At 37.1% G+C, this 19,079-nt stretch overlaps 1 protein-coding gene across 1 annotated transcript; it reads right to left on the reverse strand.

Annotated features, from left to right (window-relative positions):
• Window positions 1-4,271: 4,271 nt before the first annotated feature.
• LOC120354585 lies at window positions 4,272-5,846 on the reverse strand. The gene is made up of 2 exons (XM_039441935.1): window positions 5,658-5,846; window positions 4,272-4,738 (listed from the first exon to the last, which is right to left on the reverse strand). Exons 1-2 carry the CDS (start codon window positions 5,844-5,846, stop codon window positions 4,334-4,336), a joined length of 594 nt encoding a protein of 197 aa, XP_039297869.1. The 3' UTR covers window positions 4,272-4,333.
• Window positions 5,847-19,079: the final 13,233 nt, after the last annotated feature.

Below are 19,079 nucleotides of genomic sequence, written 5' to 3' on the forward strand. Positions count from 1 at the left end.
CTGTAGCAATTTTCGCACTCGCTTGCTTGTCCACTTCTTTCTCTTAGGCGGGCTCGTTGAATCCTTCGTCTTTCTCCCTCCCCTTCTCTTCTCGTTTCTCCTCCTCAACCTGCAGCGGCTTCGGTGTACTGCACCTTGCTTCATAATAGAAACTATCAAGATCGCACTGAATACCAATAGAGCGAGTTTGTGGCTTGTCCAAAATATCAGAACACAAAGAATAGGACATGTTGGCTGTTCAAAGGTGAAACTGATAATGAACCAAATTTGTCAGAGTGCACATCTTATATAGCCGGTACGCAAATTACTGAACTTCTCTCACCATGCTCGTCAGAGGTGTGTACTCCATCACACGATCGCTAATTAAAATGCAATAGGCAGGAGTATTTGCAGGTACTGCACTATTAAATTCCATTTGTGTCGATGATTTCAAATGACTTGCTTGGTGCGAACAATCTACAACAATCAACGGTGTTGATTCACAAAACGTTTTAAAGTCAATTTCTGTTCCAAGTTCACTATTGATTGAATGATTATAATACGAGGGCGCAAAATCCAGGAACATGTGGTATAATACCTCCTTTTTACCTAACAGATTTTCATATGGATAATACTCGCTGTTCAAATATACTTTAACATTGTAAATACCGCAGCTATCGAAATTAGATATTGATTTTTCAATTTTATTCTTACGATCAGTTTGAAATGCAATTATAACGTATTTTGGACTATCAAAACTCGATGTGGTGTGAACTGCCCAAGAATGGTTAAGTGAATTTTGCAAATTTGGTAATTCACAAATTTCCCAATGTCGGAAACCTAATTTCAGTGGAGTGTCAGCATCGAGCAGTCTCAAAAATTTCAGTCTTACATGATCTTCTAAAGTTATGTAGGGCATTCTCCATTGCAGTTTTGTAATTTTCACACTAACATTTGTTCCACTTGCCGACTCAACACAATTTAGATCTGTCAGTGACCTCAATAAGACGAGTTCCTGTTTCAAATTTAAAATTATTTTTTGAAAATCTTCAAAAAACGGGAGGATTAATTTGAGTGGTATACAGAAAGTGAATTTATTATCCGTTAGCTCATATCCTGCTCTGTCAAAACCAGCCAAGTGATATGTGTTTTTATCGAGCGTATTCTTCACTAGAATAGCTTTAATTGTGGATGTTAATCCAATCAATCTTGATTTAGAAATTTGCTGACCTGCTAATTCATATCGTATTTCATCAAAAAGGTTGCCGATTACGTTACTGCTTAATTTATAGTCTGCTGCAACTGGTGCATCGGCTGGCTCTGTTCCCGGTTTTGTACAGTTAACTGTTCCCTCAATAAATATGAATGATTTGCAAGGTAAAGAATAGACATCTAAAGAATTTATGCCAATACATGCCTCGTCAGAGTTTTTTATTTCCTGTCCCAAATAAACTGTATGAGTGTGAAATTGGAATTTGGTTATATCATTATAAAACTGAAGGTCTGTCTCCACATCCAGAATTTCACTAATTGCTGTGCCGTACATGATGCCAATCAACTATAAAACCTAACTTTTATAATATTCAATAATTTACAATATTCTCGCGCTTTAAGCCGACAAAGCACGTTTGTTTTTAGGTGTTGACGCTCTCACGTTCGTCTCTCTAATGACATCATGTGTACACGTCTTATTTGAACGTGGATTGAAAACAAGATAACCCATTACTTTTCACTTATATGTAACCTAATTGTAATTGTATCTCCACGGAAGTCAATAAACGATCCGTTCTGGTCCATTACCTTTACATTAATAGTTTGAATTCGATGCGTATTCAAAGGTACATAAATTATTGGTGATGGTACTTCGTTTATTAAATAGCCGCTAGGAACCTTTGGTAGAAATTCGTAGATTATATGTTTTTGTTTTCCATCAGAGTAACTACCACATGCTAAATTACACTCAACTACAATACTACCAATGCTTGTTATGTTAACCAAATGCTGAGAATAATGCCATTTATTTCGCTGTAAAACAACATTATTAAAACCAAGTATCTTAGCAATCGAATCAGAACGTGTTAAATCAATGGGCTTATCAGACTGAATTTCAATCTTCATAGTATTTGCGTTTGCACGTATAATAAGTTTATTCTTCTTCCCATCAATATTAAATTTATTCTTTAAAGATTTTATAATATCCTCAACTTCATATGAACCCGTATCCAACTCGATTAATCTATCGCCATATTTGAAGCTGGAATTTGTTCCTTTGTTAATGTTTGCAATACTATTGTAACTACAAAAATTAATCAATCCAATTTCCCATTCACGATTTTTATCCAATTCTATAATTTCTTGTAAATGTTCATAGAGGTTACTTGTGTTAGATCTTAATGTAATAACAACCATCTTGTGTGTGTGTGCGTTCAGCACAAACACTTAATTACAACTGATTTGCAAGAAACAATAATGTGAGATGACCACAAATATCACTATTTAATGGTTGCATGTGCTCAACATTATAAAATATATTTACTCCATTTTCTTTTTTCCAATATTTGTCCCATTCGTATGGCGGTTGTAAATTTCCAATTGGATCAAAATACCAAACATTAGAGCCAACTTTCTTATATGCAACCCAATGTGAACCATCCTTGCTTTCCCTTGCTAAATTCACAATGGCATTCTCGTTTTTTAGAATTTTTTTGGGTAATGCATCTAGCATATATATACCTCTTAGCTGAATCTGTAATAATTTCAAGGAGAGAGCCAGCCAGAATGGTGATTTCATGTGATGTGGTGAGGGGAACGTTTGTCGGGAGCGTTCCCGACAACTGATCTCCTCAAGCGCTTCCGAAAACCATTCTCCCCGACATCCGTTCTCCTACTGAAAAGAAGGAGAACGTCTGTCGGAAGCGTTCCCGACAACCGTTCTCCTCGAGCGCTTCCGACAACTGTTCTCCCCGACATCCGATCCCCTACTGAAACCTGCTCGAAAAGGAGAACGGTTGACGGCGTTGACCGGCGACAACCGATACCCTAAAAACTGGTTTGAAAAGGTGATCGGCTGTCGGGGAGAACAGTTGTCGGGGAGAATGGTTGGCGCGTTCCCGAATAAACTCACTCCATATGATGATGGGGGTGGGGGTGGAATTAAAATTCTGCCCCCACTAATACTAGGAAAAGGCTTCAAAAAATACCCTTTTCCTGCAATATGCTTTTTCAACTGAGCTATAGCTTTGCGCCTAATATCATTACTATAACTTCTCCCCTCATTCTTCTTCTTCTTCTTCTTTCTCAAAGAACCACCAAAGTAATTTTTAGCTTTCATCACGTTTGTAACTAGGTAGCTGAGTCCTCTCTCTGCAAGGGGAGTTTTCGGATTTTCAAAAATCTCCCACGCCGCGTTCGCTAGTGCTCTGTCAGCTTTCAATCGATTTGCATTATCACTATCTTGTGAATATGCTATATCGTGTGCCTTACAAGCCTGGTCAAGTTTGTTAATTCCCGGGTCACCTCCTGCTAATCGCTTTTCAAGTTTGGTGCCAGGGCCACAATACTGGTAGCCAGGGGCTATTGGGATCTCCACAGGTGTAATATCGATCAATTTATTTAAAATAGTTGAAGTAATACCTGTAGCAGCACCCGCCGCCCCCTTAAGTACTCTGGCAGCAGAGCTTAAGATAACTCTGCCTCGTTTCCTTGGAGTTTGCTTTCTCCTACATACCATTTTTCATTACCTTACAACTCAATGGTTGAACATTAACTAAAGTTAATTAATTAATCATAACACTAACTTAATTTGAAAGAAAATTGGATTTTCTATTAATTCAGAAATGAATTCACCTTTCAAATCGAATTCACCTTTTCAGATTTGCTATTTGAAAAGAATTTTCTTTCATTAAAAGAGTTATTCTTTTCAAATAGCAAATCTGAAAAGGCAAACACAATTTGAAAGGAGGAAGTGTTCCGCCCATACAGATATGAGCGTGTGTCAAAACAGATGTGAGGGAGCAATGCCCGACCTTTCACAACAAGGAAGTCGGCCTTGACTGAGTGAGCGACTGCCTGCTGTGTCTGACGCTCGCCCTTGTGCGTGCGTACAACAAGCTTTAAAAATACATTCTCATAGACAAGCACTCATAATAAAAGTGCATAGTGCTGACTGAACGTCTGGTTGTGTACGTGTCTTACTACTACTTCTAGTGAACTGTGTATAACAGGTGAGAATTGAGAACAATTTTTATAGAATAACAAAAAAACTATTTATTGAACACTACTGACACATACATATTAACATGTAAAGCATGTTAATGCTAGATGGTCAGTGACATAAAAAATGCTAAATGCTAATTTAGCATTTAACAATTTTTATGTCAGTCATAAAAGCATTAACATGCTTTACAAACAGAGATAAGGTTTTGCACTTCAATTTAAAATTTTCAATGTCTTTTGTGCTCAAAATCCGGGTAAATCTTTCTGGAAGATGAACATCTGTTGTACGTAGTCCGGGTACCCGGATTTTGAGCACAATTTGCCGTCCGTGCTGGTTGGACGCCTCTCTCACGTCACATATCGGATATGGCAACCCCTCTTCCAACTCGCGGAGAGGCGTCCATGGCTTCTCGGCGCGCCTATTCAACAATCTCAGAAAGTTCTCTGATTGCATCTCGTTCTCGTCCTCTGTCTCCACTTCCCCCTCCTCCCTCAAGAGAGGCACGATCGAGCTGTCCTCCTCCTCCTCTTCCGGCACACGTTTCTGTTGAAAAAATATTTCATTAGACTCTTATTTGTTTCAGATTTTTCATCATCAAATCATACGAGAGAGAGAGAGAGAACTTGCTCAACAGATCCACCACTCAAAACTGAAAGTAAGTAATAACTCGGAAATTCTCTGATTATTTTAACATAACTCAATCCAAATTGCTAGATAATTGACTCGAAAAATTTTTCAGTTCATTACATGCACATTTTTATCAACAATAATTTTGTTTCACACGAAATATTATAAACAGTTTATGCATGTGATCGGATTTTTCATAATTCAAATAACAATGTATTATTCGAATTAGTAATTTGATATAGTAAGTAATAATAATGATATATAAGTAATAACTCGGAAATTCTCCAATTACTTTAACATAACTCAATTCAAATTGCTAGATAATTGAATTGTTTCAGTATAATCTTTCATGCAACATACTCGAATTTGTTATCGAAATTACTAAAACATGTTTATTTTGAATTTTTATCCAAATTTCAATGCAACTATCATGAAAATTTATCTGTGTTCAGATTGTTTTGATAGCACAATTAGAAGTCAAGCTCAGTCTTGACTTCACTCACAGTATAAGAATCAGTAATTTCATAGTTCAATTTATTCAAATAAACATAGACTTGTAATGTGCACAAAAGATTTTATCCATTGGAAATTAGTTTTAAAAAAACTAATTCACATTTTATAAAGATTTTGTACACAATACATGTTAATAGTATAATAGTATAAACGAGTTTACTGTAAAAAAAATGAATTTTATACAGTCACTGATTTCTCTTTAGCTTTAAGTTAGTTTTAGTTTTTGACTTTTTCATGTACATTTTCATGTATGTTTTGGAAAGAAATAAATGATTGATTGATTGATTGATTGAATACAATAATAATATTTCTTTAAGCTAACCTTTGATTGAGTGAGCACAGCCTCGTCCTCGAAAACTAGCCTCCTCTTCACCGGCTGCTTACTGGGTTGAGTTGACAGCACCGCTTGTCGTGGCGCCCAGGTAGTCGGTGTAGATTGTGGCAGAGGAGTGTCCGGAATCACGATATCCTCACCTCTCTCTCGTTGAACGAAGATTCCCTGTCTCTTCATATAGGTAAGAAATCACCTTGCTATGCTTTCGGTGATGCAATTTCAGTGACCCCCACTCCACCACCCTCTCTTATGAGCACACACCAATCAAATAACCAACTAACCTTTGATTTGCTGTGTCCTTCTTCCTCCTCCTTTGTCCTCTTCCTCCTCCTTTACCCTCCTTTGTCCTCCTTTGTCCTCCGTTATCTTCCTCCTCCCCTCCGAGGACAAAAATTGTGCTCCGAGGACAAAAATCCTCCCCTCCGAGGACAAAAACTGTCCTCTGTTCTCCTCCTTTGTCCTCCTCCTCCTCCTTTGTCCTCTTCCTCCACTCGTTCAGCAGGAAAGAAAAAATGAGAGAGGAATGCGGAGAAGGAGGGACAACATTTGTGTAATTACACTCAATGCTATGACAAGCTACAATGGACATACATTTCCTAGAATAGAATCACTTAAGTTTCTGTCAGATGTTTGGAAAAACTTGGAAGACACTCCCTTCACACAAAATCTAGTTATCATTGCGCATGCGCAGTATCCTTCTCCTTAGCTGTATCCCTATAAATACTCCAGAATAATTGACATTCGCTCAGTTTGATAGTAGCAGCGAAACAGTGAACATGGCTTCTTCCAAAGTGTTTCTCAGCTTTGTGGTAATAAAATGAAGCCTACCAATGAGCGGTTTGGTTTGTGGCTGTTGACAGAAAATCTATGCAATGACAACCTTATTACAGACATTGGGAAAATTGATTACACTGCTGGAGAAGAACTGTTAGTGCAGGATGAATCAAATCTTGTGCCTATAACAGAACCCTTTTGTGACAATATTATGCTGGTAAAGGTTTGTGGTTTGGAGGACTGTCAAGAACTGGATAAAAGACGTTTTATTCTAAGGAAGGAGATGTGTGGATCATTCAATTTGAGAGGAAAATTCTCCAAAATGGTGTCAGCTAAGCATGGAGTTAAAGCAAAGTTACCATACTTATTGGACAGTGGAAGTGATATGTCGTAAAAGATTCTACAACTGCTTGGGGAGGACAACTATAGAGAAGTGCAGCAGAAGTACTACAATCCAGTGGGGATACCATACAAAGTAGAGCTTGCCGATGTCCCCATTGCTATATTAATGGAGGAGTTACCAACAATATTGGAGCAGCTTAGGAAGAAACATTTCTATCTTCTGGACTTGGACATAACACAGGACTTTGCTGGAATATTTAACAAGAGTGGGATGTGTGATTTTCTAACTAAAAATCATTGTTTTTGTTTCCAAGGAGAATATAAAGAAGACTATAATGTAATTGTGAATAATGATGGAACTGTTGGAATTGATTGCTTGACTTGGGTTAATAATAATGTGAGAGTAAAAATTTATAATAAGTTTATTTGTCAAATGACAAGCCCTGGTGTAAATAAGCAGCTAGGTAACCATATTGTAGACTTGATTGCTTGTCCAGATACAAGATTATGTGAAACCTTTACCTCTGACTTGGCTAAAATGCATTGTATTACTCGTTTGGAAGCAACAATTCATAACTACAGCATTAGAAATAACTATAGCTCTGATCAATTTGACCCTATTCAAGATTGCTTGTCACTCTTAAATGACAGTAAGAATAATTTCCAAAATGCTCCTATATTTTCTGTATCCTTAGCTAAAATGTGGACTAAACTAACAAACAATTTGAAGAATAGCTGTTGTCTGGTTTTAAACAATCTCTTACAATATGTTTACTGGGGAAATAGCAATACCAAGAAATTGACTGGAGTACAATTAAATCTGCCTACTAATCCACAACAACGAAATAGAATAATATCCTATGTAATCTCTGCATTTAGCTTCAATCTACTACCCATTAATTATGTGGAAATTTTCGAGGATACAGACAACAAGGACAATATTAGTTTTATACAAAAGTGTTATATTAAGAGTGGAGAGACTTATTTCTCCAAGTCAACCACAGTTTTCTCTAGCATATCTAAAGTTGTTGACCTAGATGAGTTGGGCCTTGTAGCAACAGGTAACTTGATACCACAAGTCTTAAGAAAACGAGCAAACATAACCTGTAAGCTTCTCCCATACCCTGTTAAAGAGATACAGGCCTTGTCTCTTATCTCAGTGCTATCAGCCAAGAAGCATAAGCTAGAACTGGATGAAATTGATCTAAAACTGAGGAAAATTGAGTTTTTAGAGGCTACAGAGAGCATAAAGGAGCAGCACAAACAACTTATGGAATTTGAGAAACAAGTAGAAAATTTGAGAGAGGAACTTGAGCCATATTTTTATTCACATTGGAGGAATTTTGAGCCTAGGGGGGTTTATAATGTGACTGCATTTTCTGTAAATAATAAGGGAAAATTTCCATATGTAGGTGTTCTAGGAGAAAAGGAAGGTTCGAAACATGTTTACTTTGCAAAGGGCTCCCATAAAAATGTTTTTCTAAATGCATACAATGCAATAGAAGACCTTAAGAAAGTGGGTTATTTTGTAATCCCATACAATGACCAAAAAGAAATAATTTGTCTACCAAGGAAAGAGAAAATTTGTGTAATTACAGTCAATGGTATGTCAAGCTATAATGGTCATACATTTCCTAGAATAGAATCAATTAAGTTTCTGTCAGATGTTTGGAAAAACTTGGAAGACACCCCATTCACACAGACAGAAGTGGAGCAGTATAATAACATCACAATGCTGGAAATTAAAGGGAAAGTAAAAGTAGGACAGTGCAAAAGATTAGAGAATCTACAAGAAGGAACAGAATTAGTCATTATTGCAATAAAAGAAGTGTACAATAGAAACAAGATACGGTATATTTTACAGTTCAAGAGCCTAGAAGAATTGTATGTGTCTAACTATTTGTTAGAGGAGGAATTTGAGAGCTCTAACATTGATTTGAATTATAAAATTAGAATTAAGCTAGATGTTCTAAAGCATAACCCCAGTAGACATAAGGAAAGAGTTGTATTTTGTATTCAATTTAAGGTATTGTAAATAGAGGAAAATGTGAGCAGAGAAGGTTGTAATCCAATGTGACATCATCCAGGATAAGAGCAGTGATCGGTGGAACCAAGGTCACGTGATAGGGGGAGGAGGAGTGGGGGTTGCTGAAATTGCAAAAAATTCTAAAAAACGAGAATGCCATTGTGAATTTAGCAAGGGAAAGCGAGGATGGTACACATTGGGTAGCATATAAGAAAGTTGGCTCTAATGTTTGGTATTTTGATCCAATTGGGAATTTACAACCGCCATACGAATTCGACAAATATTGGAAAAAACAAATTGGAGTAAATATATTTTATAATGTTGAGCACATGCAACCATTGAATAGTGATATTTGTGGTCATCTCACATTATTGTTTCTTGCAAATCAGTTGTAATTAAGTGTTTGTGCTGAACGCACACACACACAAGATGGTTGTTATTACATTAAGATCTAACACAAGTAACCTCTATGAACATTTACAAGAAATTATAGAATTGGATAAAAATCGTGAATGGGAAATTGGATTGATTAATTTTTGTAGTTACAATAGTATTGCAAACATTAACAAAGGAACAAATTCCAGCTTCAAATATGGTGATAGATTAATCGAGTTGGATACGGGTGCATATGAAGTTGAGGATATTATAAAATCTCTAAAGAATAAATTGAATATTGATGAGAAGAAGAATAAACTTATTATATGTGCAAACGCAAATACTATGAAGATTGAAATTCATTCTGATAAGCCTATTGATTTAACACGTTCTGATTCGATTGCTAAGATACTTGGTTTTGATAATGTTGTTTTGCAGCCAAATAAATGGCATTATTCTCAGCATTTGGTTAACATAACAAGCATTGGTAGTATTGTAGTTGAGTGTAATTTAGCATGTGGTAGTTACTCTGACAGAAAACAAAAACATATAATCTACTAATTTTTACCAAAGGTTCCTAGCGGCTTTTTAATAAACGAAGTACCATCACCGATTATTTATGTACCTTTGAATACGCATCGAATTCAAACTATTAATGTAAAGGTAACAAACCAGAATGGATCGTTTATTGATTTCCGTGGAGATACAATTACAATAAGGTTACACATACGTGAAAAGTAATGGGTTATCTTGTTTTCAATCCACGTTCAAATAAGACGTGTACACGTGATGTCATTAGAGAGACGAACATGAGAGCGTCAACACCTAAAAACAAATGTGCTTTGTCGGCTAAAAGCGCGAGAATATTAGAAAAGTTGGGTTTTATAGTTGATTGGCGTCATGTATGGCGCAGCAACTAGTGAAATTCTGGATGTGGAGACAGACCTATGATAAGTTTTATAATGATATAACCAAATTCCAATTTCACACTCATACAGTTTATTCGGACAGGAAATAAAAAACTCTGACGGGGCACGTATTGGTATAAATTCTTTAGATGTCTATTCTTTACCTTGCAAATCATTCATATTTATTAAGGGAACAGTTAACTGTACAAAACCGGGAACAGAGCCAGCTGATGCACCAGTTGCAGCAGACTATAAATTGAGCAGTAATGTAATCGGCAACCTTTTTGATAAAATACGATATGAATTAGCAGGTCAGCAAATTTCTAAATCAAGATTAATTAGATTAACATCCACAATTGAAGCTATTCTAGTGAAGAATACGCTCGATAAAAACACATATCACTTGGCTGGTTTTGACAGAGCAGGATATGAGCTAACGGATAATAAATTCACTTTCTGTGTACCGCTCAAATTAATCCTCCTGTTTTTTGAAGATTTTCAAAGAATAATTTTAAATTTGAAACAGGAACTCGTCTTATTGAGGTCACCGACAGATCTAAATTGTGTTGAGTCGGCAAGTGGAACAAACGTTAGTGTGAAAATTACAAAACTGCAATGGAGAATGCCCTACATAACTTTAGAAGATCATGTAAGACTGGAATTTTTGAGACTGCTTGATGCTGACACTCCACTGAAATTAGGTTTCCAACATTGGGAAATTTGTGAATTACCAAATTTGCAAAATTCACTTAACCATTCTTGGGCAGTTTGCACCACATCGAGTTTTGATAGTCCAAAATACGTTATAATTGCATTTCAAACTGATCGTAAGAATAAAATTAAAAAATCAATATCTAATTTCGATAGCTGCGGTATTTACAATGTTAATGTATATTTGAACAGCGAGTATTATCCATATGAAAATCTGCTAGGTAAAAAGGAGGTATTATACCGCATGTTCCTGGATTTCGCGCCCTCGTATTATAATCATTCAATCAATAGCGAACTCGGAACAGAAATTGACTCTAAAACGTTTTGTGAATCAACACCGCTGATTGTTGTAGATTGTTCACACCAAGCAAGTCATTTGAAATCATCGACAGATGTTCATATTGAAATGGAATTTAATAGTGCAGTACTTGCAAATACTTCTGCCTATTGCGTTTTAATTAGCGATCGTGTGATGGAGTACACACCTCTGACAAGCATGGTGAAAGAAGTTCAGTAATTTGTGCACCGGCTATATAAGGTGTGCACTCTGACAAATTTGGTTCATTATCAGTTTCACCTTTGAACAGGCAACATGTCCTATTCTTTGTGTTCTGATATTTTGGACAAGCCACAAACTCACTCTATTGGTATTCAGTGTGATCTTGATTCTGATAGTTTCTATTATGAAGCAAGGTTCAGTACACCGAAGCCGCTGCAGGTGGAGGAGGAGAATCGAGAAGAGGAGGAGAAAGACGAAGGATTCAACGAGCCCGCCGAAGAGAAAGAAGTGGACAAGCAAGCGAGTGCGAAAATTGCTACAGTTGATCTTCACTGGTTTAAACAAGATTGTAATCAAATTATTGTAAAAGAACTTGCCATAATTGATCAGTTCAATAATTATATTGTATTCCATTTCAAATCACCATTCGCAAAGACAGAATTGAGTGCAAAATTGTATAACGATGTAACATGGTTAGAACGTGACTATCATAAAATAAAATGGGAAGATGGAGATTTAGAATTCAGTGACTCATTAATACGTGATTACCTTGTAGGTTATGAGAAAATTTTCACAAAAGGAACTGAGAAAGCCAAGTTTTTGAGAAGATTACATACTAACGTTCAATGTATACCAGAGGATTTTCCAAAACCTGATTTCAGCTTTTTCACTAGTTCATGGTGTTATGCTGTGTGTAACATTCATAAAAATAGACCAGATGGGCAGTGTTCTTTGTTCAGTGCTCAGCATTATAATTCTTTGTTGTTTAAAAATATGTATCAAACAAATAATTTCTTGTGCGAAAACAATTGAATGCTAAGTATGAAAATGGCGCCGATGTACATGAATTCACAGAAACTTTGCTCGTTATGGATTCTTCTACAATGGAAAAGAGATTCAGTGTGTTTATTGCATGCATGCATTGAGACTGCATAAAGCACGAACATGTTGTCTGTTGTCAATTAATGAAGAAAGGCCGCCCAATTACTCTATAATAGTACCTGCCTACACATAGTTTTCTTCATTCGCTCAACAACATAGATCCGACAAAGTGGTTAGCTGCCGACAATGAGTTGGAAGTGAGGTTAAAAAACTGTATTGATTGGTATGATGAATGTGAAATTGCTATTAAGAAATCATCTCGTGAAAATTATAGTTTGGCGAAACAATTGAAAGACATTTTTCTAAGCACGGTTAATTTAAATGACATAAGAGACTATTATTGTGTTATTACCGTCCTCATAATTTGTCTATGGATAAGCTAATTAGAATTGAAGATGAAATTATGTATTGTTGTAGTGAAATGTGTAAATGAACTTTTTCTATGTTGAAAACAAATTTCTCATTCAGATATTTCCTTGTGCATTTTGGTTTAGTTTCAGTCTAGACTTGATTGAGCAAGCACGTATCGAAAAAGCTACGCCCACCTCATTTTGCTGTTAGCACGCGAGCTGCAATTAATTTTTTTAGAAGCGAGATACGCCCCCTCACAGACATCTGTTACAGCTAAGTGCACCTCGTGCCTTATCAATTATAGTTCATAGCAATGAAGGACATGCAGTGTTTAAGCTTTGCAAAATTCAAAAAATTAACTCGGCTCTTGATGTCAATTTCATTTAATGAATTTGATTCAATTGCAAAGAATATTAAATTTTCAACAGGATTCCAAGGCAATGATGTTGATTTAGCGTTAACAAAAACAGAAAATGTACACTTTCCAATTTTATCTGAGATTTTCGAATTGCTCGATATACTAGACAGCGGTCTTCTACATTATTGTAGTGCAAATGATTTGTCAACTATTGTTACAAATTCTGACTAACTTTGGAAATGCTTGTATGACATTGCAGATAAAAAATGTGAAAGATCAACTTAGATCATTGACCTCTCTCTGTTGAGATATGTCAGACATCAATAGAGCTTGAGTATGACTTCCAAGTGAAATAGGTCTGAGGATATCTATACCTATTTTTGGATATGCTAGCTCATTCTAAATTTACTATAGATATTCTCGGAGAAACACTTAAACAATAACGCCTGTGGTTTGTACAGCACATGAAAATTCAATATAAATTGATTGAGTTTTCCTAACTGTCAGGTGGAAAGCAAACCATTATTATTATTAAGCATTAGATGTAGAAATAAGCATTCACTTTAATTTGACAGTATAGATGTAGAAATATGGATTCACTTTAATTTGACAGCATAGATGTAGTAATATGGATTCACTTTAATTTGACAGTAGAGAATTTGAGAATGGATTCAATTTAATCTGTCAGTAGAGAATTTTTCCCTCAAAGGGAAATTATTTTTCCCCTCACTGAGAGAGAGAGAGAGATCACTCTCTCCTTCTTCATCCCCCTCATCCTCACTGGGGGAGGGGAAGATAAGATTAGATTAGATAAGATAAGATTGGATTAGATAAGATAAGATTAGATTAGATAAGATAAGATTAGATTAGATAAGATAAGATAAGAGAGAGAGGGAGAGGAAGAGGGAGAATGAGAAGGAGAGGGAGAGTGGGAGAGAGAGAGAGGGGGGGGAAATCTATTTTTAGAACACCCCCCACCCACCGGGCGGTGGCAGGGGAGGCGGGATGGACGAGGGGCGAGAGGGAGGAGGGGATTTCAAGCAAAAAAGTCCGTCTGAAGTCTTAAATCTCATCTACTCTGATAGTCACGGGAAGTGCATTACATGCTTGACAGGCACTAGCTGGAAAAGATTTTGTGAAAATCGTGGTTCAATGATTGGGTATCCTTAAATTACTTTCTCCGGTTCTAGTATGTGGAGCATCTATCTTCCTACCTTCAGAGACAAATTTGAAATCTTTAAAATAGTTTGGATTACCATATTTCAAGATATCACTAACAAGCTTGACTATTCGAAAAAGCCTTTGATCCGGAAGCTTCAATGTTGAACTAGCAGTGTGGGCTGGGGTGATATGATCATGGCATTGGAGAGATTAGACAAAACGTAGACAATAATTTTGGCAACGCTGTAGTTTATCATTCAGAGTGACTTGCATATCGTTAAGAACAGAATAATAACAATACATTAATAGTGGGGAGATGAGAGATTGAACCAATAATAGTTCAATGTTTCTACAGTGGTCATTGCACATTTTCTTCAATGCATGCATGGCACAGAATACCTTCTTACAAGCTTTGTTCACTTGTTCTCACCAGTCAAGAGTATTAGTCATAATAATGCATAAATTTTCAACTGAGCTACAGTAAGGAATGTCATTACCATCTACACTAATTTTGTGAATCGATTCAAGTTCAATATTGTTTATAAGACGAGAATATCCAATTATAATGGGTTGTGTTCTGATGAGATTAAGCTTGAGGCCATTTTTCTTTGTCCATTCCACTATCGAATTGATATCCTGATTAATTTAATCCTTTTATTCCCACTGTTTCATTAATTTTTGTTATGGGACAGCTAAAATAGATTTGAAGGTCGTCTGGATAAGTATGGGAACTTGAGAATTTGATAATGGAAGAAAGGTCATTAGCATACAAATTGAATAGGAGAGGGCCTAAAATTGAACCTTGTGGTACTCCATGCATAAAGTTCATAAGCATTGTTTCCTACCTAAAAGATAGGATTTGAACCAAACTAACGAGTTGTGACTGAAACCAAGAATAGCCAACTTATTCAAAAGGACTGTATGATCAACAGTATCGAATGCTTTAGAAAAATCAAATAGGATGAGGGTGGTGCATTTTCTCTGGTCCATAGCTAACCTCATATAATCAGTGAAATGAAGCAGAGCTGTCTCAGTTGAATGGGATTTCCTTAAGCCTAATTGAAAGTTATGAAGCTTATTTTTTTTGTCTAGAAATTTCACAACTTGGGCATAGATGAGTCTAAAATCCTGGGTCTAAGACCAATAGCAATGATTGGTCTGAAATCCTCAACTTTATTGAGTGATGCAACTTTATTCAAAGGGCGAACCAGAGCAAACTTCCATTTCTCAGGGAATTGCCTTCTTCAAGTGACAAAGAAGAAGAAGAAGAAGAAGAAGAAGAAGAAGAAGAAGAAGAAGAAGAAGAAGGAGAAGAAGAAGAAGAAGAAGAAGAAGAAGAAGAAGAAGAAGAAGAAGAAGAAGAAGAAGAAGAAGAAGAAGAAGAAGAAGAAGAAGAAGAAGAAGAAGAAGAAGAAGAACAAGAAGAAGAAAAAGAAGAAGAAGAAGAAGATTGATTGGTTGATCGACTGCCTTTATTAAAAACCTAGGAGGGCGAAGTTAGGGTGCAGCTGGCCCTCTCTTACACTTAACCGTCCAATACAATTCTAAGTAAAACTTAAACACTGTACAACAAAGATTATAAGATAAAAAACTAATTTTACAAAATAATAAAAAACTTCCAAATAGCAAATGAAAGAAAGAAAAGAAATTAAAATTTCTTTCTAATTTGAATAAGTGAAAATAGTACAATAAGAAGAAAGAGGAAAGTGGAAAGTGAAAACAGAAGAAATGTCAGTTCAAAATCCATAGATCATTTCGATATAAGTAGAAAAGAAGAAAGAGAGGAATAGGAATAAATTAAAGGAAGTAAGGGCACACATACACACACACATACACACACAAACACACACACACACACACACACAACACACACACACACACACACACACACACACACACACCACACACACACACATCAACACACACGTTAAGATTCAGTGGACATTCCAGCCGAGTCCACCACCTCTGATCCACTGCAAGACAGCCACGCCAAACAGATGATGTCCCTCAACAAGCCTTAGCTCAGCAGGCAGAGAATTTCACAAACTACAGGCTGTCACAAGGAACGACTTGTTGTACATAACAGTCCTATGTGTTGGGACAGCAAGCAGATGGGATCCATGCCACATTCCTCCACGACCAAAATCACCCAAGTAACGGTACTCTACTGCCAGATACTTAGGGGTTTCAGTTTTCAATATCTTATAGAGGAAGCACAAAGCATGATGTGATCTACTCTCACGCAGCTTCATGAGTTCAAGTCTGTCAAAGAATTCAGTTACATGGTCGTCACGTCTCAGGTTAAAGATAGAGCGAACACAGTAATTATGTGCACGCTGCATCCTCTGCAGAAGTTGAACTGTCATATCTAGAGTCACAATGTCACAGTAGTTGAAGATCAGGATGATCAGAGTCTTGACCAACATAACTTTCATTGAAAAAGGAATGAAGTCAGAGATCCTCTTCAATGTCATGATCCCCCCCAATGACCCTGTTACAAGTCTGAGTCACGTGGCTGGTCCAGTCAAGAGTCCTAGTCATTGTAAGTCCTAGATTTTTCACATCAGAACTGTATTGCAATTGTATGTTATCCAATTTCATAAATGGTCCATTAGTTATGTCAAGTGTGTTTGAGAGTCTTGAATAACCTATCACTATTGATTTTGATTTAGTCTCATTAATTTCCAGTCCATCATACCAAACAAGTCAAGTCAGAATTAACTTCATCAACTGTGATGTCATTCTTCTTGCAGTGCCGGTATATTTGCAAGTCGTCAGCATACAGGTGATGTCTGGTCGTAAGTAGAGTGCTTGTCACGTCATTTATGTAGATGTTGAACAGCAGAGGACCCAATACCGAACGCTGAGGAACTCCTCTGTTCACTTCAAGCCACCGTGAAGAGGCATCCCCATTTTTCACACACTGACACCGACCCTGGAGATAGGACCTCACCCATGCCACAGTGGAGTTGGAGAAACCTAAGTTTCTGAGTTTAAAGAGGAAAGTAGGATTGAAAATGCTATTGAATTCCTTACTAAAATCTATTAGGACTAGAACTGTTAACTCTCTACCATCCATAGCCTCACGAATGTCGTCAGTGACTCTTAGGAGTGCAGAGGTGGTGCTATGACCACTGACACTACGGAACCCCAATTGAAAGTCACCAATCAATCCAGAACCATGGATAAATGAGCTTAATTGAGAGTGAATGATGATTTCCAGAGCCTTGGACAAAACAGACAATGAGCTAATAGGCCTGTAATCAGATGGGGAGAGGGTGAGGGATCTTGTTCAAGGGAATCACTATGGATAGCTTCCAGTCATTAGGAAAAACTGACATTAAAAGTGAGGTATTGATCAAATGGGTGAGAAATTGGAGGATAAAAGGAAGGATAATTTCGATGAACTTGATTGGGATACCGTCTGCACCAACAGCATTACTCTTCACTCGATGGACAGCCAAGAAGACCTCTTGCTCCGTGACATTGGAGAAGTAGAAGTCCTCATCGGGATGAAAATCAGGCAGAGAGTCAAAGTGAGCACTAGCTTGGTCCAAACTTACAGGGATGTCAGTGAAGAAGTCATTGAGATCATCCAGCAAGTGAGCAACAGTCGGTACCTGCCTCTCCTTGTCAGCCCCAATCTCCCTCAGAGCACGCCAAAGAGATGAAGTTGATGATCGCTTTGAGGAGATCAAGTTACGATAGAATGTGGATTTCGCATTTCTAATTGTTTGCATGCAAGAGTTTCTCAAACGCTTATAATGGTTGAAATCATTGGGGCATTTTGACACTCTTGCAATTTTGCACCAATAATCTCGATCCCTCATTAGCTGGTGTATCTCATCTGTGAGCCATGGAGCAGGATCTCTGGTTACTCTGCGATTTTTTAAAGGAACATGTTTCTCAAAAAGAGAAACTATATTCTGGTTAAGAATGTCCAACATAACATTAACATTGTTAGTGTGGAATATCTGTAACCAGTCAAGGTTAATTGCATCATTGAACAAATTGTGATAGTTGATATTCTTATAATCTCTGTAAGTGATTATTTTTGGTTTAGGTTTAGGCCTCTTAATATTTTAAACAAGGAATATCATATCCTGTGCAGAAAGGCCTGGAAAGGAGATCTGCCCATGGCACACAGCTGCTCTCACATTGGCAACTGCAATAAGATCAAGCAATGTGTCCAAAGTGGATGTATGGTGCGTAGCTTGGAGAGTCAGAAAGGTCTTATCATTCGCAAAAAACATAGTGGTCAGTTGTATTTTGTCATGAGTATCTGGTCCAAGTAAGTCAGTATTGAAGTCACCCATGATGCCCACATGTTCATAGAGCACCATCAGCTCAAGTAGTGCTTCCTCAAATTCTGACATATACCCAATATGAGGCAGCCTGTAGCATACTGCTATTAACATTTTAACTCCGTTACACTTGACCTCAATAAACATGTATTCAGGTCTGGCAGCACGGGAGGTATCAGAGGAAAACTTATGAACAGGCAGCAGAGAACGCTTGACAAACGCAGCAACCCCTCCCTCATTCTTGTGTAACCGGTCATTCCGAATAGGCACATAATCCTCGAGTGCAACAAGTCGATTAGGGATTGTCGGTTTCAACCAGGTCTCGGATATAAGAATGATGTCACAATCTTTGCCCTTGAAAGTGTGTGACAATTCATTCATATGACAGAGAAGGGATTGCACATTAACATGAGCGATCTTAAGTCAATCTAGGAAAGGAGAGAATGCCCGCTTGAGGGAACCGCCAACACTCAGCGCGGCCACGCTATCATCTTGCTGTATAGACAAGATGGCTGCAACGAGGCAGCAAGGCAGAAGAGAGGGGTGAATCGGCGAAACAATGGGAAGCTACAAAAAGACACTTATCACATTCATACTGACAGACAAACACAAAGAAAGAAATGAGAGAAGAAATAAAGAAATCATAAGAGATAAAAAGAAAATAAATGGTTAAAAAGTCGAGCGCTATCACACAATAAGATAACGCTTTATAAGATGGC

Source organism: Nilaparvata lugens, chromosome X (assembly GCF_014356525.2).
Source record: "Nilaparvata lugens isolate BPH chromosome X, ASM1435652v1, whole genome shotgun sequence".
Lineage (NCBI taxonomy): Eukaryota > Metazoa > Arthropoda > Insecta > Hemiptera > Delphacidae > Nilaparvata > Nilaparvata lugens.